Raw genomic sequence first — 23,141 nt, 5'->3', positions numbered from 1 at the left:
CACTGTGTGAACAGAATGCTAGACTAGACGGACTCTTAGTCTGGTCCAGCAGGGCTCTGCTTATGTTCTTAAGAGCCACATCTGTAACCACACCCACTTTTGGCTCTGGGCATGCCCACTATTGGAATGCAGTCCCTGACACATTTTGACCTTAATGGGGTAAATGTCCCCGCCCCCGCTGCCACCCTACACTGCAGCTTCAGGGGAGTGATGGAATGTATTTTAGGACACACGCTCAATCCACAAAGGATGATGGTGAGGTCCAGGAAGACTGGCCAGTGCCCCAAGTAATCTGAGGGCAGGTGCAGGGGTCCTATTGAAAGTGGAAAGTAACCCCAGAAAAGTCTGAAAATCACAATGTATGTCAGCACACTGCTCTCTGACACAACTGCATTTTCTCTGTGATTGGCAGGCTGACCGCACAATGGAGTGTGGAGGATGAGGAGGAAGCAGCTAGAGAGAGGCGCCGGAGGGAACGCGAGAGGCAGCTGAGGTCCCAGGCAGAGGAAGGTCTTAACAACACCGGCACAGCTTCAGAAAGTGGAGTGGTGGAACAAGAAAGCCGGTAAGAAGTGCATAACGTTGCATTTCTGCTTGATCCAGTCCACTGTAATGTCACACCCTTCTCAGCTGATTGATGAAGAAGTTTATGCAACTGGACAGCATGTATATTTCTGCCCCGATGGAAGTTAGTTCAATAAAAATGACACTTCATTAAAAAAATAAAAATAAAGATCTTAGACTTAATAATGAGAAATAGGAAAACACGATTTCAGCCAGCAGTTATGCAGGCCAAATGAATCAGCTTCCATGTGGCTGCAAGATGTGCCCTACACTGTGGACCCCAACATCACATGGAGAATCTCCATGCTGTCATCCCCATGGCTGTCAGCAACATCCTGCAGTGCCATTAAATTCTCCCTGTGATATAAGGGATCATCCACAAGTTGCCCCATGTGTCATGAGGCAGCATGGAGCAGCCCACCAGCCATGGCTGGTGGTTCCTCATGGGCTTGATGAGCTTCCTGCTTTTTTTGAAAGGTTGTCAAGAACTCGGCAGGCCACAATACCTTGCTAGTTGTAGGGTGATCATGTGTCCTACTTTACAAAAGACAGTCCTGTATTGGAAGGGCTGTCAGAGGACAGTCCTTTATTGGAAGGTGCCCTCTTTTGGAAGTCCAGTTTAAAGATAAAGAATCATAAGAAGGGAGGGAGCACCAGGCCTTGCAGTTGCCCATCAATAGTTAGCCCCTGGACAACCATAGATCGAATAGGCACACAGGCCACCTGGTCACAGTCTTCTCCACCATGTTCAAATGAATTATATTTCTATTTAAATTATTTCATTCCATTTCTATGCCACCGAATTGCTGAAGTCTCGGAGCAGTTCACAAAGATGCACACCACAATACAAGGTAATAAAAACATAATATAAAATCTCTAAGGGTGCAATCCTATCTGGACACCCAGTAGCTTCCGAATTCAGAGGCTGATGGGCATCCTATGCAGAGTGGGAGAAGTATGGAAGTGATCTTTGCCCCTGTGCTTCCCCCACTTTGCATTTTTGATAGACAAGTGTTTTTGCCCATCTAGCTCAGGCTCTGTGGAGGGGAGGGAAGGAGGCTGTGGATGGCTGGGATAGCTGGTATCCCTGCTTCTCCCTCCCTGCCCACAGAATTGATCCCTTTCCCTCCCCTCCAAGTTCCCTTGGCAACCTCGAAGAGACAGCCGGCGCAGTTCTCTCCACGTGGGCTGCAAGGGGGAGGAGACAGGGGTGGGGAGCTCGGATTCCTGGGTCTGAGGTCGGAGCACTGTCTCCGACCTCGGATCCAGGAATGTGAAAAATCCTGTAGCCCCATCAAATGCTGTCTTGGATTGCTCTCTAACATACAACATTTAAAACAATTTAAACAGCTAAAACAGTTACAATAAGATAGTGGACCTGATAGAAACAACTGACATAGATGCTCCATCAAAGGCCATCAAAGGCCTGGGAGCAGAGGGCAGTCTTAACCTGGCGCCGAAAAGGAGACAGCGTTGGTGCCAGGTGGACCACAGCGGGGAGAACATTCCATTTAGATTATAGTAATTATGTCTCCATTTTCATCTATGCATATACTGTATATTAGCATATGCAAATGTTATGCAGATCTGTGTCCTCTTTTATCCTCTGTTTCTGTTTCCTCTTTTTTGGGAGATGCCTAAGTGGTCACCCTAAGCTTGTGGGCTATGTTCAGCTTGGTGGGTCACCAGTTGTGCAAACGTGTTGAAGAGCAACCACTCTGTGGGCGCTCTTCCTGCTGGCCTCCACATGGTGGCTGCCATTTTATGTAGACCCACCTGCCCTCAGAAATGAGAAAGCATGTAAAGAGAAACTGCAATCTCATTCTTTGAGAAAGTTTACTCATTTCCTCTGAGATGGCAGTAATTGAGATCTTAGTCCAGTGGTGCCGTTAAGGCATTTTAAACTCTGGACTTAATGGTTTTACACACATACAGTGGAGGCTGGTAGCTCTGATGTCAGTGGGGTGGTGAATCTGCTCTGGATTTCAGTGCAAATCACCCTGGATAGCTCCTTTAGAGTTCTGACTGGTTCGGACTGAAACCTGGAGTGGATTCGCCGCCCCACTGGCATCGGAGTCACCAGCCTCCACTGACACATACCATTCTCTTTAGATGGTAATCTTTCAAACTGTGGTAAGCCAGCCCTGCTGCATTTGGGGGCCCTTCTGCCCATTCTGCTGAGCGGGACCCTGGACTCTTGCCCCAAAGTCCTGCTCTGATGGCACCCCTGTCTTAATCACCCCTTGCTCCCTGAACGGCAGAGTCTGCCTCTGTTACACTGAGATTCTAACTGTGAAGCTCTCTATTACTCACGGTATTTGGTGGTATAAGTCACATGAACATCTTATCCCTACAGAATAATATCTGGCAGTTGGTGTCCCTGCCTTTTTTGTCTTGCTTTGGACAGGAAAACCCAGAGCACCAAAGAATGAGTACGCTGCACAGCACTGTGAAGTCCAACATGTCCCATTAACTGTGGACAGAACAACATTTATGGGAGTTACCTTGTGTTTCCTTTATAAGGCAAATGGTGGGGTGGGGATTTGCAGGGGGAAGTCAGTGGACGAAAGGGGGAAGCTTAACACTTCTCTTGTGTGCCTGTTCTCCCCTGCAAATATTTTCCTGTCCATCTACAATATTTATTTTTCCCCTGGACAGGCTGCAAAACTTAGAGGGGCCATGACTTGGGGGGGGGAGCAATTGCAGGGGAGAATTGGATGGTTAGGTATAGCTAAGTGCTCCTCCTTCCCATCCTCCAATCCATCACTACAAGCACACACACCCCCCCAACCCTCATATTCTGATGGGGTTGGGACCATGTGTTTGCTGAAATAACACCCAATTGGAAAGTGAACTTTTTTAGTTGTGTAATTAATGGCTGGATACTGCAGGAGATGTTAATACAATGGAAAATCACATATATTTCCAGCTATTTTAGAACATTTTTTTCATTTTCATTTTTTCTCATAGCGTGCTTGATTATTTCATTCTGCTCCCCAGCCATTTCTCAGCCTTTTCCACAGCTGCTGATCTGGCTACAAAGGTCAGCATATTAATACAGGCTTTCTCTTGTGTAAACTCAGCTCCCCCTTATGGTGACTCATCCTGTTCTTGTAACTCGTGTTGCCGCACAAGGCCCATATTTTCCTTGAACAACACCTCCAACAAACAGCTGTGATAACACCTCTGTATGTCCGGACTGCGTGTGTTGGACATCTTTCTTTCATCCCTCACTCCAGAGCATCATAAGAACATAAGAAGAGCCATGCTGGATCAGACCAAGGGTCTATCTCATCCAGCATTCTGTCCATCTAGTGGCCAACCAGCTGCCTGTGCGAAACACACAAGTAGGACATGAAAGCAACAGCACCCTCCCGCTCGTCTTTCCCAGCAACTGGGGAACCTCACAGAACATAATGGGGAATCCCTCCATGTTCAGACGCCCTACAATTCTGCATAATTAGTGTTTGGGACTAACAGTGGATAAATGGTCATCACCACTGTGCCCTGCCTGATTCCAGAGGCATCTCACTATTGTAAGGAGAAAGAATAATATGCTAGATGGGAATCTTTGGGCAAAATCCCATGGAGATAGTCATCAGCCTCTGAACTCAAAGTCCTTCCTACAGTATTGTTTATTTTAAATTTTTTGATTCACCACTTCACTGGCCCCAGTATGCACGTGCATCCATGCCACGTGTACCTGTGAAATGAAAGAGTTTCAGTCTTTCTCTCTTTCGAGTCCCTGTCCAAATATTCTGGATGATTCACATCTTTCATTTGGTATGAATATGCAAAAAGGAAGACATTTCATGTAACATTTCCTACATCGCATAGTGCATTCTAAGTGCAGAACCAGGATTTTCTGACTGCAGAATTTAACCCCCATGAGGGCTGTTATGGAGTCAACTGCAGCTGCCTTAAGGATTTCTTGTCCTTGTCCTGCCTCCCAGAGGAAAAAAGAAAAGAAAACGCTAGTCCTTATTTTTCACTTCCGCATGCATCAAATGTATCAATGTTTTAACATTCTTATTGACTAGCACCGGAACTGATTTTAAACACCTACACACACACACACACACTAAACAACAGCCATGCAGGAAGTGGTTTATAAAGTAGAATCTGAGTGGCTGCTTTAAAACCACCCTTATCTAGTCTGTTTAGAAATGCTTTGAATTAATTAATTAATTAATTAATTAATATAATAGAAAGCAACCTGTAGACTTTAAGGGCCGCAAGTGTTTATTTTGCCAGAATGATTGGAAGTCACCATCCACATCTCCAGATTTATGCAGTCATGAAAAAAGGAACATTTGCGTCACCTGCATACATGGAAGTATACATAGATGTAAATGTTTATTTTTCTGTATGGAGATCATATCTTTATAGGGGAAAAATATCACATATGAAGTAGTCTTTAGCTAGGCCCGCCTCAGTATCACAGAGATAGGGGTGTGTGTGTGTGTGACTTTTTATTCCCTGCCACTTCCCCTTTCTCTTTTCTTTGTCACGTCAAATGTGCAATATATTTATACTGCATTATGAATGCTACAAGTGTGTCCTGGTTAATACATTCTAGGCTGCCCAGTCCTGAAAAGTCAGGCTGATCTATGCATTGTGGGACAGGGATCAGCATCAGCTCAGTCACTGAATGGTTTTGCATTACCAGAACTGTCGTAGAGCAAAGAGGCAGTGTGGCTGTTTTCAACTGTGCCTGTGTGCTACGGGTGGATCTTTGATCATGAAAACTGTTGGTTCCAGACAGTGAAGGAAGCCCAGGGGAGAGGAAATGAGAAAAATAATGAAAGAGGCCCCAAGCACGCCCCCCCCCCCCCGTTTACTGGTTTGCCTTTTAGTTAACTCTGGTCTACGGGTTTGTGCATCTTTAGATTAAATTGCAGCCATTGCGTTTGATCATAGCTTTGGAATGCAGCCTGTATATTCTGAAGGCCAAAGGACGGACTCTTGCCAGTTGGGTATAAATGCTCCTTTCCCCGCTCTTCCTTTATGAATGAATGAAAATGTATAGTCTTTCTCTTTCAGACTCTCACACACACACACGTACCCTTAACGTAAAAAATGTAGGAATAGCTATATTTCAACTTGGTCTCCCCCTGCCACACCACAAACATCTAGGGCACTTTAATTGTTTCAGACTGTATTCTGGGTGTGAATTACCTCAGCCCATATTGATGGGTGGTGCAATGGGAAATGTGCACACCAGCCAACTCAGGATCCCTTTGAAAAATAATTTGGAATATATTTTAAGGACATCATTATTCCGTTTTACGTACTGCCTTGGGGCCACATCCTTCTCACTCTGAAGCCAACAGCAAACTCCTGCTGATTTTGGGGTTTTTTTTAGCGCTCTTGAATCAGATCTAGGATACTGATAAGCTATATTGTATTTCCTGAACTGCTCTTACCACTTAAGAATCCATGAACTCTCAAAAGAGTGGCACAAGATTAACACTTCTCATGCACCAGCGATAACTATTGTGATCAACAAACGGATGAGCATAATAAGAGCCAACGTTTTATATTTTGAAGTCCCATTGATGAGGCTGTAATCCTATACCCGCTTACCTGGAAGTAAGCCCATTGAACTCAATGTAATTTACCTTTGAGCAGACTCATATAGGATTGTACTGTCAAGCACATACTTAAGGCTGCAGTCCTGTGCACACTTTCCAGGTAGTAAAACCCCACTGAACACAGTGGGACTTACTTCAGAGTAAGCATGTATAGGATTGTGCTCCATATCTCTCCATTGAAATCTACAGGATGTATCAGAGCTCAACTTTGGCTGGATTGTGCCCACAATCATTATAACTGTGATACACTGCAAAGCAGCAGGCACAGGTAAGTCCTGCAAACCAAGCACCTTTGTGAGTTGCACCAGGTCATACTGGTTCTTTATAAGTGTACCACCAGTGGTAGTGCAGTAGCAAATCCAGAAGTGCAGGGTTCCTTTGTGACAGTCACAGCCACGCCCCCTCACAGCCACGCCCCTGCTAAGATTGTGCAACCTTGTAAGATATACGGCCTTCAACAGGGATCCAAAGACAGTGCAGCTCAGGGTAAGGCAGTGGCATTTCAATTGGACGTCTGAGAAAAAAATGCAGGGGGGTTAATCTTGTTCACCCACTCCCTCAGACACAAACATTTTGGGTTTTCAAAATAAGATCCTCTATGGAAGCTTCACCCTCTCAACTCAGCCCTCATGGACAGATCCTTTCTCATGTAAACAGCCCCCTTGCACACTCCCTTAGCACCCCAACATTACCCATTAGCCTTTCCTAAGCTCCTTCATTATATCTCTCCCATCCCGCAAGAGAAACATCCACACACCCAGCTGGATTGAACCACACACGCCTACCTTCTTTCTCCTCTCCCCCCAACTGATTTTTTTTCTGTTTCCCTTCCCTCTACCAGGGTTTGTTTGCCAAGAGACATGCCAACCTTGTGCCAAAAAGTGTAGCTGACAGAGCAGGTTGCATTTGGCAGTTCTGCTTACTGTGGAAATTAATGTTCCAGAATTAACAGTGCAATCCAATGGGTGTTATCTCGAATTCAATTTACAGAGATCTTGGGAAGGCAGGTGCAGTCCTACACACTTACCTGGGAGAAAGCCCAGCTGGCAATGGAACATAGTGGGACTGACTTCTGAGTAAACATGCACAGGATTGTGTGATAAATCCTAAAAACTGGCCACCTGCCCTGCCCCATAAGTAAATCCCTGCCAGCCACCTGCCCTGCCCCATAAGTAAATAAAGGTGGCAGTGCCCCAACCCCCACTGCTGCTGTGGCCAGCAGCAGCAGCAGTCCTGAGCGGGTGGCCGGTGTTGCAGGAGACGAGGGCAGCGCCGGGCATGCAGGCACAGAGGGGCATGCAGGCACAGAGCAGGGATTGGTGGAGAAGCCAAGAGCTGAGGCTGAGAAGCAGGGGAGAGGAGGCTGTAGAGTTCCCTCAGGCTCCCTCTCTCCCTTGCTCCCTTTGTCTGGCCAGGTCTGTGTAGTAGACAAGAGGCAGCCGCCCGCACTCCCTCTCCTCCCTCCTCCTTCCCTAGCAGACTGCAACCCAACTGGGGGCTGACTTCAAAAAAAGTGCCGGAGCAAAGCCCCAGCACGACCTGCCACCACTACGCTGCTGGCTACCAGTCGAAACGTGCCTCAGTGACATTTTAAACTTTGTGCCGAACCCTTGGCAAGTCCATTTTCAGTGGCAAGATTGTGATATCCAACATGATTGCTGGGTAGAAGGGGCAATTGCCTGGATGAAGGGGATATTATTCTGCTATGTCCCATGACTAAGGTCGCAATCCTATGCATGTTTAGATAGGAGAAAATCCTACAACTCCCAGCATTCCCCAGCTGGGAGTTGTAAGACTTTCTTTCGGCTAAACGTGCATAGGACTGCGCCCTTAAACAGCAACAACTGGTTAGATGTGTATTCCGTGGAGGAGAGGGGGAGTGCCCAATTTCCATAGAATTAAAAATAAAACAACGAAACACTAAATAAAGGATTCCAAAGTAGGTTTTGCTGCTGCTGCTAGTGTATGTGTGTGTGTGTGTGTAACTTTGCTGCAGTGCTCCTGCAGTGAAATTGTACAGGGCAGAATGCACACTCTCCAAAAAATGAGGCATCTGACCACCCACTAAACAGCTGTTGGGTAGACTATTGGTAGTCCGATTCTGCTGGGAAACAAGGCCCACGCTCCCCATGGGCCTTGTTTCCCAGCAGAAATGCTGGGGTTTGGGGGTGGCAGTGGTGGCAGGGACTGGGTGGGGGCCTCGTACATGGCCACAGTGGGCCAGACGGGGTCTATTCCTGATCTAGGGAATGTTGCTAAAATCAGGAGGACAGGCAGGTTTGTGCATGAACAGATGAGTTGTGGTTCATTCTGAGCTTGCATTGCATGAAATATCTTTCTTTCTCCCATGTTTTAGCATTGACTGTAAGCCTTCTGGGACTTCAGAACTGGAAGAAGATGAGGGCTTCAGTGACTGGTCCCAGAAACTTGAGCAGCGCAAGCAGAGATGGGCAGGAGAGGGAGTGCAAGAAGGAGAGAGAACATCCTACGGTGAATGGAGAGAAGCCCAACAGGTGGCACCTGTGCACTGTGAAGGAAGGTACAGAATACTTTGCATTGCTGTAAAGGAGGTGGCCAGAAGTACCGATGCTGAGCTGGACATGCCGAAAGAAATGCTGTAATTGTGTGCATTGGAACTTTGAAGTAAGGTCCACTCAATACAATGGTGCTGGCTCAGGGTAAGGGTGCATAGTGTGGCAACTCTCAGGTGCAAAGCAAGCTGCTTCTGTTTGCAGGATCTTTTGCAGCCCAAACAGATTTCTCCTTGATATCCATGTATTAGTTCAGTTGAAGAAGGTGTAACTCTGACAATGCCTGGGGCAATGAGATTATTCTATATTGCATCAGCTTGTATCTTGAATGTTTGCTTTGATGAGGAAATAGAGAAGTTGGATTAGCATACTTTTTGAGTGCAGGACATGGTAAGGTTTCTACCATTTTCTTCACAAAGGGCTGTGTGGCAGAAATTCAACTGGTCTAGCATTTCCTGTCTTGGAGATGTGGTGACGGAGAAACCTTTGTCTGGATTGCTAATTTTACAGCTGATAAATGCTTCCAGCATTTGTGTGTGTGTGTGTGTGGGGGGGGAGATGCCAACTTTAGACATGGGGCAAACCGAAAGGAGCTGATACCAGCCAATTTGTTTGTGCATGAGCGGCCAGGGCCAGCTTTCAAAACGCTTACTGCAGGCTAGTCTCATGAACTAGAATGAATGGTGGGGTATCACTAGCTGAACTTCAATGGAAACGGTTACTCACAAAAGATGATTTGGGGGAAACTGGAATATTGTGATGCCCTCTGATGCTAGGACTACTGTGTCATTTATTTCCATGGAGCTAGTATTCCAGGTTTGTAAACAGCCATTTTCCTGGTCATCTGTTGTGAGCAAGTTTCATTTCTAGGATGGCCAGATGCAAAAGAGGTTCAGGCTCTTGTACCTTCAGTAGTTGTGCAGGAGAAGGAATTTCAACAGGGATTGCTTGCCTCCCTCTTCTACACAGCCACTGAAGGTGCAGGAGCCCTGTCCTCTTTTACATAATCCCTTCCAGGCAACTGGGTAGGGAAGCATTTGGAGGTGGGAAGGAAATAGATGCCTTCCGCCTCCACCTTCAGACTGTAGCTGCTCTTCAGAGGTATGTGTGGGCAGGCTGACGGGCTGGCTAGTACACGTTTGTGGATTTATTTGCAAGGCTGATACATTTACATATGCCACCTAAATATGATCTAGGCCTCTTTCCTGAAAACACAGTAGCATGCACATGAATGCATGTATGCTGGGTTGTGTGTGTATGTGTTTTAATTGAGCTTGTTTCAGCTGGGAGAGGGAAAATACAAAACACCTGCAGGAGGTCAGGGCAAAGGAAGGGGAGGGGTGTTACCCAACAACCTTAATCAGGAAAACACATTTAGGTATGGTAGCTTTGCTAGGCTTTCTGTGTTCCTGGAGGCTGAAGCCCGCCCCCCCAGCTGAAGTGTAAGTAGTGTCTTGATAATGGGTCTCCTAAAAGTTGTAGTGGGTATTTTACCAGACTCTAAATGGCATTTAATAAAATGTCTTCCTTCCTTCAATGATTTCTACCCTTTTCATTCTCAATCTTTTGGGTTGTTTAAAAGGTCTCTTCTGGAGTCTGAAGTGTAGTAGTGAGGCTCTTTTTATACTGCAGGTATTATCTACTGTAAGAAGCTATATCTGTCTTAAGATGGGGAAACTTAATATGCACTTGCTTGGTGTCTTTCTCTTTTATTTTTGAAATGGTCAGTTACTCTTCTCCGGTAGAATGTTGGGTCATTGTGGCTATGCTATGTGGGCCTGGTGAGCAGGGGCCACACAGTGCAAAGATGTAAAAGATATTTCTCCTACTTGTGAGTTAGGGTCAAGCAGCATGTTCCTCTGTGGCTATGAGCTGCATCTTTTTTTCCTTTTTAAATTCAAAAGTAAGTGTAAGGAGTGCAATCTGGATTTGGGACCCTAGTATCAGGGGTAGGTGAGCTTTAATCCTTTGACCCCACTGCAGTCCTGCTTCATTTTGGGGGGGCCCAATGGATCGCTTTTTGGCAATCTGAATTGCAGGCATGGGGTGGGTGGGTGTGAACTTGGCTGGGACTGTGGTGGGAAAGAAAGGGTTAAAGGCCCCTGTCCTGCCCACTATGGTCCTGATCCAGATTGGGTCCTGGTCGTTACTTTTGAGCAAAGAAGACATAGCTAACGACATCCTTGAAGTAATGTGTAGTTTGACTCTTAGGAGTGCTGGTTCCATATAGGAGGGTGTTGTTGTTGTTCAGTCGTTAAGTCGTGTTGGACTCTTCGTGACCCCATGGACCATAGCACGCCAGGCCTTCCTGTCCCCCGCTCTCTCCCAGAGTGTGCTCAAGTTCATATTCATTGCATTGGTGATGCTATCTAGCCATCTCATCCTCTGCCATCCCCTTCTCCTTTTGCCTTCAATCATTACCAGCATCAGGGTCTTTTCCAGGGAGTTTTCTCTTTGCATTAGGTGGCCAAAATATTTGAGCTTCAGTATCTGTCCTTCCAATGAGCAGTCAGGGTTGATTTCCTTTAGGATTGACTGATTGGACCTCCTTGCAGTCCAGGGGACTTGTAAGAGTCTTCTCCAGCACCACAGTTCGAAAGCATCCATTCTTCGGCACTCAGCCTTCCTTATAGTCCAGCTCTCACAGCCATACATTGCTACTGGGAAAACCATAGCTTTGATTAGACGGACCTTTGTCGGCAAGGTGATGTCTCTGCTTCTTACTATGCTGTCTAGGTTTGCCATAGCTTTCCTCCCAAGGAGCAAGCGACTTTTAATTTCATGGCTACAGTCACCGTCTGCAGTGATCTTGGAGCCCAAGAAAGTAAAATCTGTCACTGCTTCCATTTCTTCCCCTTCTATATGCCAGGAAGTGATGGGGCCAGATGCCATGATCTTAGTTTTTTTAATGTTGAGTTTCAAACCAGCTTTTGCACTCTCCACTTTCACCCTCAACAAGAGGCTCTTGAGATCCTCTTTGCTTTCTGCCATTAGGGTGGTATCGTCTGCATATCTAAGGTTGTTGATAATTCTCCCGGCAATCTTAATTCCGACCTGTGATTCATCCAACCCGGTGTTTCTCATGATGTACTCTTCATATAAGTTAAATAAGCAGGGTGACAATATGCAGCCTTGTCGTACTCCTTTCCCAATTTGGAACCACTCGGTTGTTCCATGTCTGGTTCTTACTGTTGCTTCTTGGCCCTTGTACAGGTTTCTCAGGAGACAGGTAAGGTGGTCTGGTACTCCCATCTCTTTAAGAATTTGCCAGAGTTTGTTGTGGTCCACACAATCAAAGGCTTTAGCATAGTCAATGAAGCAGAAATAGACGTTTTTCTGGAATTCTCTTGCTTTCTCCATGATCCAGCGAATGTTGGCGAATTGATCTCTAGTTCCTCTGCCTCTTCGAAACCCAGCTTGTACTTCCGGTAGTTCTCAGTTCACATACTGCTGAAGCCTAGCTTGTAGGATTTTGAGCTACACTTGGTGGCATGTGAAATGAGCTCAATTGTGCGGTAGTTTGAACACTCTTTGGCGTTGCCCTTCTTTGGAATTGGAATGTAAACTGACCTTTTCCAGTCTTGTGGCCACTGCTGAGTGTTCCAAATTTGTTGGCATATTGAGTGCAGCACTTTAACAGCATCATCTTTGAGGATTTTAAATAGCTCAGCTGGAAGACTGTCATCTCCGCTAGCTTTGTTGTTACTAATGCTTCCTAAGGCCCCCTTGACTTCACTCTCGAGGATGTCCAGCTCAAGTTCAGAATACAGTTCTTCTGTGTATTCTTTCCACCTCTTCTTAATCTCATCTGCTTCTGTTAGGTTCCTGCCTTTTTTGTCCTTTTTCATGCCCGTCTTTGCACAAAACGTTCCCTTGATATCTCTGATTTTCTTGAAGAGATCTCTAGTCTTTCCCATTCTGTTGTTTTCCTCGATTTCTTTGCATTGTTCATTTAAGAAGGCCTTCTTGTCTCTCCTTGCTATTCTCTGGAACTCTGCATTCAGTTGGGTATATCTTCCCCTTTCTCCCTTGCTTTTCGCTTCCCTTCTTTCCTCAGCTACTTGTAAAGCCTCCTGAGACAGCCACTTGGCTTTCTTGCATTTCTTGTTCTTTGGGATGGATTGAGTTGCTGCCTCCTGAACAATGTTTCGGACCTCCGTCCATAGTTCCTCAGGCACTCTGTCTATCAGGTCTAATCCCTGAAATCTATTCCTCACCTCCACTGTATATTCATAAGGGATATGATTTAAGTCATACCTGAATGGTTTAGTGGTTTTCCCTATGTTCTTCAATTTCAGCCGAAATTTTGCAAGAAGCAGCTCATGATCTGAGCCACAGTCAGCTCCAGGTCTTGTTTTTACTGACTGTATAGAGCTTCTCCATCTTTGGCTGCAAAGGACATAATCAATCTGATTTCGATATTGACCATCTGGTGATGTCCATGTGTAGAGTCGCCTCTTGTGCTGTTGGAAAAGAGTGTTTGCTATGATGAGCATGTTCTCTTGGCAAAACTCTATTAGCCTTTGTCCTGCTTCATTTTGTACACCAAGGCCATGCTTGCCTGTTATCCCAGTGATTTCTTGACTTACTACTTTAGCATTCCAATCCCCTATGATGAAAATGACATCTTTTTTTGGTGTTAGTTCTAGAAGGTGTTGTAGGTCTTCATAGAACCGATCAACCTCAGCTTCTTTGGCCTCAGTGGTTGGGGCATAGACTTGAATTACTGTGATGTTGAATGGTTTGCCTTGGATTCGTACTGAGATCATTCTATCGTTTTTGAGATTGTACCCCACTACTGCTTTTCCCACCCCTTTATTGACTATGAGTGCTACTCCATTTCTTCTAAGGGATTCTTGCCCCCAGTAGTAGATATGATGGTCACCTGAATTAAATTCGCCCATGCCTGTCCATTTTAGTTCACTGATTCCCAAGATGTCGATGTTCAATCTTGCCATCTCATGTTTGACCACCTCCAGCTTACCTTGATTCATTGACCTTACATTCCAGGTTCCTAAACAATATTGTTCTTTACAGCATTGGATTTTCTTTTCACCACCAGACACATCCACAGCTGAGTGTCCTTTTGGCCTTGGCCCAGCTGCTTCACTCTTTCTGGTGCTACTTGGAAATTCCCTCTGCTCTTCCCCAGTAGTATATTGGACACCTTCCGACCTGAGGGGCTCATCTTCTGGCATCATATCTTTTAGCCTTGTGATACGTTCCATGGGGTTTTCTTGGCAAGAATACTGGAGTGGGTTGCGATTTCTTTCTCCAGTGGACCACATTTTGTCAGAACTATCTGCCATGACCTGTCCGTCTTGGGTGGCCCTGCACGGCATAGCTTACGGCTTCACTGAGTTACGCAAGCCCCTTCGCCACAACAAGGCAGTGATCCATGAAGGGGATGTTACCTGAGAGTATAATATAACAATGCTGGATGGTCATGTGTACTATGTGGTCACAAATATAGCTTTGCTAACTCTAACAGGTTTTGGCCTCTGCCTTTAATGGCAGCTTGATGCCTTGACATTAGGAGGTCATCAGGCTTCTTTGCAGGCTGTGAAAATCTTTGCAGATTGCAGATTCTTGTATAGTAAGCTGCAGTTAAAGGCGTAGGGTAGCTCTCTTCCTGTCTGTCTGGCAACCCAATGTGAACACTGTATTGTTAGATTTATACAATGGGGATATTTGGGCATTTTTCGGAATGGCCCTACTCTTTTTAAACTAGTGTGCATGCTTTTTTATTTTCAGCATAACAATAGTACCTTCTGTGGTCTGTATGCGGTATTCAGTTTTATGCAGTACTTATTGAGTTTCCCAGGGAAGCTGACAATAGGATCACTGAAGTGATGACAGGCTAAATGGTGTGCAGAAACACACACTCGAGCCTTCTGCAAAGAGACTGGAGTTGGTACTTCCTCCCCTCTTTCAAATACGTCATTTCTGACCTCTCTATCAGAAGTGAGACCCCCCTGCGGGAAGAGGGGCAACAAAGTCCTGTCTGCACCCTGAAGGGGTCCTACAGTGTATGCATAGGGTGGCCACTCACATATTCCCAAAAGATTTGCATAAAATGTGCATGTGCTAATTTATATGTATACATGCACACCTGAAAACAATTTGTATCATTTAGAAATACAAGGCATCTCACCATAGAGGAGCTGATTGGGGCCTGTGTGCCTGCTCAGTCTGCTGTCCAGGTGCTGGCTGTGGATGGGCACCTTCAAGGCCTCTGTTCCGCTCTCCCTTCTGAGGGTCCTTTGTCTTCAAACCACATTTGGACTGGACAGCCCTTCCAATAAAGGATGCCTTCAAATAGAGGACTGTTCTCTGGAAAGGAGGACATAAAGACACCCTCTTTCTAGGCAGTAGGAGATGCTACAATTTCTGTCCTATGCTAGAAGCAGTTTCTGGATGTTGAGGGGAGAAGAGTCCAGATTCCAAGGATTTTGCAAGATAAAACTTGAGCTGTGGAAAGAGTCTTCAGCCAAGGATAGAGAAAAGGGGGTTCTGCTGTTTTCCATTCTTCCAGCACCCTGCAGAAATGCAGTGAAGTAGCCCAAATTTGCAGGCTATGTGGGAACTCGTGATGACTTTGAAAAACCCATGACTTCATTGTTACAGAGACCAAATTCTAACAGTTCAGTAGCGGAATAGTCATGGCCTTGGGCTGTAATCCAGTGCACAGTTACTTGAGAGTTAGGACTTCTCCCCATGGGGCTTTTATCCTGCTATTGAGATTGGTTACTCGCAGATGAGGTTTGCTGGTCCTTTAGATAACGTTGTTAACCTCCAGGGCATCTCTCGTGCTAAATGACCTTTATCCCATTTTTTTTTAAGATGAGAGATCTTAAAAAGATCTTAAAAAGAGCTGTCAAATTACAGTGTGTTGAGTTCCCTCAAGAAAAGAGGAAATTCTACAATAAGAGGAGCTAGACTACAATGCCATCTAGTGGCTGTATAATGAAACCTACAGAGAGTCAGTGTGGTGTAGTGGCTCCAGTGTTGGACTGGGAGTCGGGAGACCGGGGTTCTAGTCCCCACTTGGCCATGAAGCTGACTGGGTGACTTTGGGCCAGTCACAGACTCTCAGCCCAACCTACTTCACATGACTGTTGTTGTGAGGATAAGATGGAGGGGGATTATGTATGCTGCCTTGGGTTCCTTAAGGAGGAAAAAGGGTGGGATAGAAACGTAATCAATAAATAAACATCTAGAACGATGCAGATAAGGGGGGAAAGGGTGGGGGCAGGGAAGCACATGTAAAGGAAGCCCATCATGATCCTGCATTTAAAATGGAAGCAGAAAGCCCCAGTAAAGTTGTGTGATTTTAGGCTGGTGTAGAAATGCTTTTCATCCATAAACTCAGTTAGGATTTTCTTCTGAGTAAGCATGCTTAGGACAGAACTCTGTGCCACACAGTTCACTGCTTCTGTTCTGTCTTGAGAGGCATGGTTTTGACCTGAGCACTGATGTCTCAGGAGCTAAAACCTGTCACTATACTTGCTTGGACTTTGAAGGAGGCATGAGCGGGATGGGAGCAAGGGAGGAAGTGACTCTGTTTCCTCCTTTAAAAAAACAATAACTTTGCTTTAAGGGGGGAAGTACTGACTTTCTTATCTCTTGATGGTGGGAAGCAGCCCTACTACAGGTCAACCCTGACAGGTTTGCAAAGCCTCTCTCCAGAGGCAAGAGAAATGCAAGGGGAACACATCTTGTACTTTGCCAAGGAAAAACATGGAAAGCAGGGAGAACTTTCAGTACTTTGCAGGCTTCTCTGCAGCCCAGAATGGTTGTGAGATGGATCCCTGCTCCCTCTCCCCCACCCCCAGCTCTAGACAGTTCAGCGCCACTTATTTCACTGTCCTCCACTCCTGGGAGCAAGGTTGGGAGGATGGGGGGTGGGGAAGGAATGGCTCCTGGTATAATAATGTTTTTAAAAAATAAATCCCCATTCCCATGTGCAATGAGCTCTTGTGCTTAATACCATTTTCCCTTTCAAAGCTCAGTAGTGGGGAGGAGATTGGAGCATGGGGAAGAGGTTTGTGGGATTTATCCAGACACTGAGGGTTTACATTTTAGTTTCCACGATTTCACGTCAATGAAATGATGTAAATAATAGCTTAAAAAAATAAAATGTAGGTCCATTTGTGCTTAAAAAATAAATACATACATAAATAACAAAACTGCGCAAATACCCACACTCCACGGTGCTAAAACAGAACTGAGAACAGGGAGGAGGAAAGCTTCAAGAAACGATGAATTAAAATAGCTGCTTCAGATGTCTGGTGTGGAGAGTGGGGAGCCTGCAGAGAGAGAATCCCTAAAAGCTGTGGCTGCTAGAGGAGAGAGGGATGTGAAACGGACACACAGCTTGTCAGTTTCAGCCACCACCTTCTCTTATCCCTTTGATGAATGGACTTCAGGAAACAATTTAATTAAAGCAGTGGCTGTACTTTAAAGCAACCATGAGGAGTGGGGTAAAAGAGAGGGGGTAAAGACCGCCCACATGAGTATGTCATGTCCACTCTGTGGACAGATCATAGCAAGATGCGCATGCTGAAAAAAGTGCTATTTCCCCCTGAAGAGTGGAAAGTCAGTTGCAGTTCTGCTCGTAGCTTATAGTGGAAGAGCAATGATTGGGTGGCAGTAGGAGATGCCTGTTTGGAAGCACCGTGACTGAGAGGCACTTAGAAAGGGATGATTCTCGGTCACCGAGCCTTTAAGCTAGCTTTGGATACACCTTACTGCTAACAGGACTATTCGTATATGGAAGAAATAATATTTGTCTTTGTTTTCCAGTGGCTTTTACAATTACAGTGTTTTACACGTTAAAAGAGGGTAAAGTAGAACAACAGTGATATATGGCCAGCCTTAAGGATAGGTTTCCTCAATTTCATTATATAGGTGTGGCAAGTTATAGGCGGTCCACTTTTTTTTTTTTTTTTGGTAAATGCCATCTTGTCTTCTGAACGTTACACATAATCTGTAGCTCAACAGAATTTTCTCCCTCTCCCTGGTCTACGTAGACTATAAAAGGCTTCCTGATGTTAGTAGTCAATATGTGGTCCCAAACTCTTGTAAGTGCTCATCTCTTGTTCCAGGTGAAAAGAAGGGAAAGCACAAGGCAAACCAGTTTGCTCCAGATACAGCCAGCATTTATTAGGTTAATTTGGAATGTCTATCCCTCTTGCATGTTTGGAGCTTGTTCTTCTTTAGTTCGGAACATCTGCTTCTCTTCAGAGCAGTGCAACGGAACCATGTAAACACACCTCCTTGTGGCGTCTACACACATTCCCAGATGTTTTTGGTGCAGACATTGTGGGTCAGTTGCAGGTTAAATCAACCTCAGCTTGGCATTTATGTGCAAAAGTCATCCTATAGACAAGCCCCACGAAATAGTGCTTCAGTTCAGGAGATGGTGAGGGAAATGATTGAGGGACAAAAGATACATGATGCTCAGGTACTGTTTTTTTTTCTTTGAACAATTTTTGATTGCACCAATGTCTCATGAGGAAAGGGTTAAACATTTTCTCCTCTCCCCTCCCCAGCACTGCTGCTATCATCATCTTGTAGCCCTCTGAGCCCACACCCCCTTCCAACTAAAAGGGAAGGGACTGATAACGCATCTCCCAGCATCACATGTACTTCATCCCTTGTTTTTCCTTGGGCTTCTCCACATGGGGCTTATATCATGCAATCAAGATTGGTTACTCACGGAAGTTTGTGGGTCCTTTACACGACGTCGTCAACCTCCAGGGCCCTCCTCTGCAGTTTATGTCCTTTATCCTGCCTTTGTAAAACACGAGGAAACTCCCATTTTTCCTCTAGGAAGCGAGATGTACTTTACTTGCTGTGTACGTCTATAATGGCACTATAAGAGCAGTGCCATCCAACGGCTGTAAAATGAAACATATAGAACTTGCAGAGAAATAAAAATAGCATGTGTCAGCCTGTGTAAAGGAGCCGATCGTAATCCCGCAAAGAATCTGGAAGCAGAAACCCATGTAAGGATGTGGGATTTTAGCCTCATGTGGTGAAGCCCCTTGTATGGTCACAAAGCAGGTGGTGTCTATTTATTTATTATTTATTATTGCATTTATATCCCGCCTTTATTCCTCTTGCAAGGAACCCAAGGCGGCTTACACCATCCTCCTCCATTTTATCCTCACAACAACAACCCTGTGAGGTAGGTTGGGCTGAGAGTCTGTGACTGGCCCAAAGTCACCCAGTGAGCTTCCATGGCCAAGTGGGGACTAGAACCCGGATCTCCCGGCTCCCAGTCCGTCACTCTTGCCACTACACTACACTGGCTCTCCTGGCTCTGGGATGTACTGTACAGGCACCCTGCAGTTTAGCTGAACCAATTCTAGTTTAATAAATTCTGGTTATTCTGATTGTGCTAGTTTGTTGTGCCCTGGATTTTTCAGATAGTTTTTGTAACAAATAAATAGTTCCTAACTGAGCACTGTAGTGTCTCAAAATGGATAAGGAAACATTTTTCTCCCTCTCATAATACTAGAACCCAATGGAGTCATCCCATGAAGCTGCTTGGTGGGAGATTCAGGACAGGTAAAAGGAAGCACTTCTTCACGCAGCACATAGTTAAACTATGGAATCTGCTTCCACAAGATATAGTGATGGTCACCAGTGTGGATGGCCTTAAAAGGGGGTTAGACAAATTCCTGGAGAATAAGGCTATCCATGGCTACTGGTCCTGGTGGCTATATGCCACCTCCAGCATCAGAGGCAGTATGCCTCTCAATACCAGTTGCTGGGGAACACGAGCAGGAGGGTGCTATTGCACTCATGTCCTGGCTGTGGGTTTCCTGCAGGCAGCTGGTTGACCACTGCATGAGCAGAATGCTGGAGTAGATGGACCTTGGTCTGATCCAGCATGGCTGCTCTTATGTTGCTGCTGTTGGGGTCTGCCCCTCAAAGATCTCCCAAGCAATAGGTGCTTAAATGCGACTTTGTCGCTGTTGACTGTGCACCCATGTAAGTTCTTCTGTTCGTTGTTTTGTCTAAACCCAACTGTATAGAGGAACTGGTCAGGGTGTTAAACAGAATACCGTGGTTGCTTCTTCCTTTGAATCGAAAGGGTGCTGTGGTGTTTTTTCAAGTACAATTAGTGAATTCTGGCATGAGAAAAAATGGTCTGTGCTGTTATCAAAAGCGGCAGAATGTTTTTGTGCAAGGTACTCTGAACTGACACAGGAATGAGAAGAACAAATGGTTCCTTGTCACTTTTAGCAAGATACTGGAGGCACATCTGCATGGGTAGTCAACACTGTAGACTTAGCTAATGTTAAGTGTTAGCTGCTGAATTTAATTCTGGAATAGCCTGGACTGGCAGGTAACAGCTACTTAACTGCATGAGAGGCCACTTCACTGCATGAGAGGCCACTTCCTGTTTATTCTAAGATAACACAATTCAGTCTCTCTCTCTCTCTCTCTCTCACCCGCCCACCCACCCTACATGTCCCCCAGACTAGTGTGAATATAGATTTTTAAAAAAATGTTAGTAAAGATTAATGTTGTTGCCCTTTGAAGTTCTTACATTGAATCATATTCCTGGTTTAATCTATTTAAACGTAATCCTATAGCTAATCTCTGGTGTACTTAAAATACAGAGATGCTCCTGCCCAAGTTGCTCTGATTACATTCTCTAGCAGGGGTAGGCAAGCTGGGGCACTCCAGATGTTTTGATCCACAATTCCCACAGTCCCTGGCCATTGTCCATGCTGGCTGGGGCTGGTGAGAACTGTAAACCAAGACATCTGGTAAGTAGCAGGTTGCCTCCTAGTGGAGGCTGGTGGCTCTGATTTTGGTGAGGCTGTGAATCCATTCTGCATTTCAGCCAGAATGAGTCAGACCTCTAAATGAGCTATCCAAGGCGCTGAACCTATTTTGGGGGGTGGGGCTCAGCAGCTTGGATAGCTCCTTTAGGGGTCTGGCTGGTTCTGACTGAAACCCAGAAGAGATTTACAGCCCCATCGAAATCAGAGCCACCAGCCTCCACTGCTACCTACCCTTGTTCTATAAAATCTGCTTCTAGGGGAAGCTTTGATTGTTATGCAGTAAGCACAGAAATGTGGTCAGTGGCCTTGGCCAATGGAGAATCATGATCCAAAGGCCACTGTCACCAGGCCTGAGGGCTTTGAGTTGACCTTCAGAAATACTGGAATGTAGGTGGATGATTGGACTGTTACTTGGAAGCAGCACTTTTATTGTACACCGTATGTTTGGGGAATACTAAGGAAATGCAAACAAGTGTCTCAGCATGGTATGGCTTTACCTGACAGCTTATTACCGCCATATTCAGTTTTCACACAGAAATTACATTGGAATGCTCTGGACTAGCTGTTACTTTATAAAAACCAAATTCACATATTAGTATTGTCTTCCATATTAGTATTCCTCTCCTGGACAGGGGTAGCTTGGCCACAGTGGTACAGGCATTAGTAACCTCTGGAATACTGCAATGCGCTCCATATGGGGCTGCCCTTAAGGCTGCTCCGGAAGCTGGAGCTAGTGCAGAACACAGCAGCTCGGCTGTTGTCGGGAGCTGCCCCTTTTCAGCGTGTAACTCCTCTGCTGAGGGAGCTGCACTGGCTGCCTATTTGCTACCAGGCCAGGTTTAAGGTATTAGTACACAACAAAGCCCTAAACAACTTGGGACCAGGATACCTGAGGGAGCGCCTTCTCCTTTACCAACCTGCCCAGTCACTGAGGTCATCGGAGGGCATGTTCCTGGTGGACCTATGGCCCAATTGGTGTCCACCAGGAGATGAGCCTTCAGTGCGGTGGCCCCCTTCCTTTGGAACTCCCTGCCCCTGGAGGTCAGGCAGGCACCAACACTGTGTTGTTTCCGGCTCCTCCTGAAAACAGCACTCTTCCAGGAGGCATTCCTTAATTGACTAGCCATGGTTTTTATTGGTGTTCTGTTTTTTAAAAAGCATAATTTTAATATGGTGTTTTAATCTTTTTATTCTTTTACTGTTTTGTCTTTTGTGTTCACTCTGACATCTGTTTTAGATATGGAGCAGTATACAAATATTGTAAACAAGTCAATGTTGTACGTCTCCTTACCATCTTAAGGATATTAAACATGTATATGTCTCTCTTAAGGAGAAAAGTAATCAGATGTCTTTGTCCTTTCTCCTCCCTTCCTCACCTCACCATCTCTCCATCTGGGGGTCACCAAGGCATTCCTATGGGGAAGAACAAGACGACGGCGATCTGAGGGAAGCAGAGGGCAAACTGGAGCAGGTCCACCTGCATCAGGATTCTCCCACCTTCATCCGCTTTGCACCTGGGCCTTCCAACTTCCCCAGGTTTGTTTCTGCCTCCATCTCAGAAGATCAGCCAGGAGCAGAGCTGGAGGAGGAGCAGCAAAAGCTTAGTGAAACAGTGGATGTGGGAGAGGAGAATCAGGATGTGGAAGAAGAGCCCCGGGATTTCGCAGAAGACAATAAGCAAGAAGAAGAGCAAGAAAAGCAGGAGGTCAGAATGAAAACACTGGTTTCTGTCATCATTTCTCCCTCCCTGGGTTCAGCTTGTGTCAGAAGGAGGCAATAACATGGAAGCTGTGGATCTAAGCAGGCAGGGCCGGCGTCAAGGGTAGATGTGCTGGGCACTTGCCAAGGGCTCACACCCCAGCAGGGGTCCACTGGCAAGGACGCCCTGGAGTTGCTGCTCCTCTTCACCATCTGCAATCTGCCTGACTACCTGCCTCTTGGACCATAGTGGTGGTGAGAAGGAGGAGCAGTACATGCCACTGTCCACATGATCACTGTCCCTCTGCCCATCAAGCAAGCACATGGCGAGGAGGAGGAGGAATAGCAGGTGGTGACAAGGACAGCAAGAAGGAAGCTTCGTTGAGGGAGGAGGCCCACTGGGGGTCTTGCTCAAGGGCCTTCAAAAACCAGCAGCTGGCACTGTGAGCACGTGTCCCTTGTTAATTTCCCCAAAGTGAGTTTTCCTGCCACTCCACAAGTGAATAAAGACAAGCTTAAGGGTGTTTAGTTCTGCTGGTGATGGGTTCCCTCATCTTACATCTGGGAATTAGCAGGCTAAACTAAAAAGGAAGCAGCAGGACCACATGGGGAATGGACAGAAGAAGGTCATGAAGAAGTATGCTTGGGAACTTTTGTAAGTGTGCTTGCTGCTGTTGATACTGCAGGTTGTGGGGATGAGACATGGGCTTTTGAACTCTCATAAAAAGGAAGAATTAAGGGGGGGGATAAAATTTAAAATGACTGATAGAATGAAAAACTGGGCTGCAACCAACAAAATGAAGTTCAACAGAGAGAAATGCAAAGTGCTGCATTTCGACAACTCCCCTCCCTGCCCTCAAATGTACAGAGATCTAGGGTGGGGGTGCTGAGCTTGGCAGTAGTATGTCTAAAAAGGATCTCAGGATTGTAGCCAAACACAAGCTGATCAT

The 23,141-nt window shown here is 45.8% G+C and overlaps 1 protein-coding gene across 5 annotated transcripts in view; it reads left to right on the top strand.

The window, feature by feature from the left end:
- The window catches only part of LSP1 (lymphocyte specific protein 1), a 129,822-nt gene that overhangs the window by 80,366 nt on the left and 26,315 nt on the right, over positions 1-23,141 (top strand). For 4 of the 5 annotated variants that reach the window (XR_014792054.1, XR_014792055.1, XM_084855942.1 and 1 more), the window contains exons 2-4: positions 413-565; positions 8,515-8,697; positions 21,901-22,198. Coding sequence is in view for 3 of the 5 variants with exons in the window: in XM_084855942.1 (XP_084712068.1) it covers positions 413-565; positions 8,515-8,697; positions 21,901-22,198 (634 nt within the window). In the remaining 2 variants the exon portion in view is untranslated. The remainder of the gene's footprint in view (positions 1-412; positions 566-8,514; positions 8,698-21,900; positions 22,199-23,141) is intronic. The other variant, XM_084855966.1, reaches the window with a different exon arrangement.

This window comes from Heloderma suspectum, chromosome 1 (genome assembly GCF_057233095.1).
Source record: "Heloderma suspectum isolate Gila_16-S chromosome 1, 16-S_ref, whole genome shotgun sequence".
Taxonomy (NCBI): domain Eukaryota; kingdom Metazoa; phylum Chordata; class Lepidosauria; order Squamata; family Helodermatidae; genus Heloderma; species Heloderma suspectum.
This window is presented reverse-complemented; position numbering and strand designations above follow the sequence as displayed.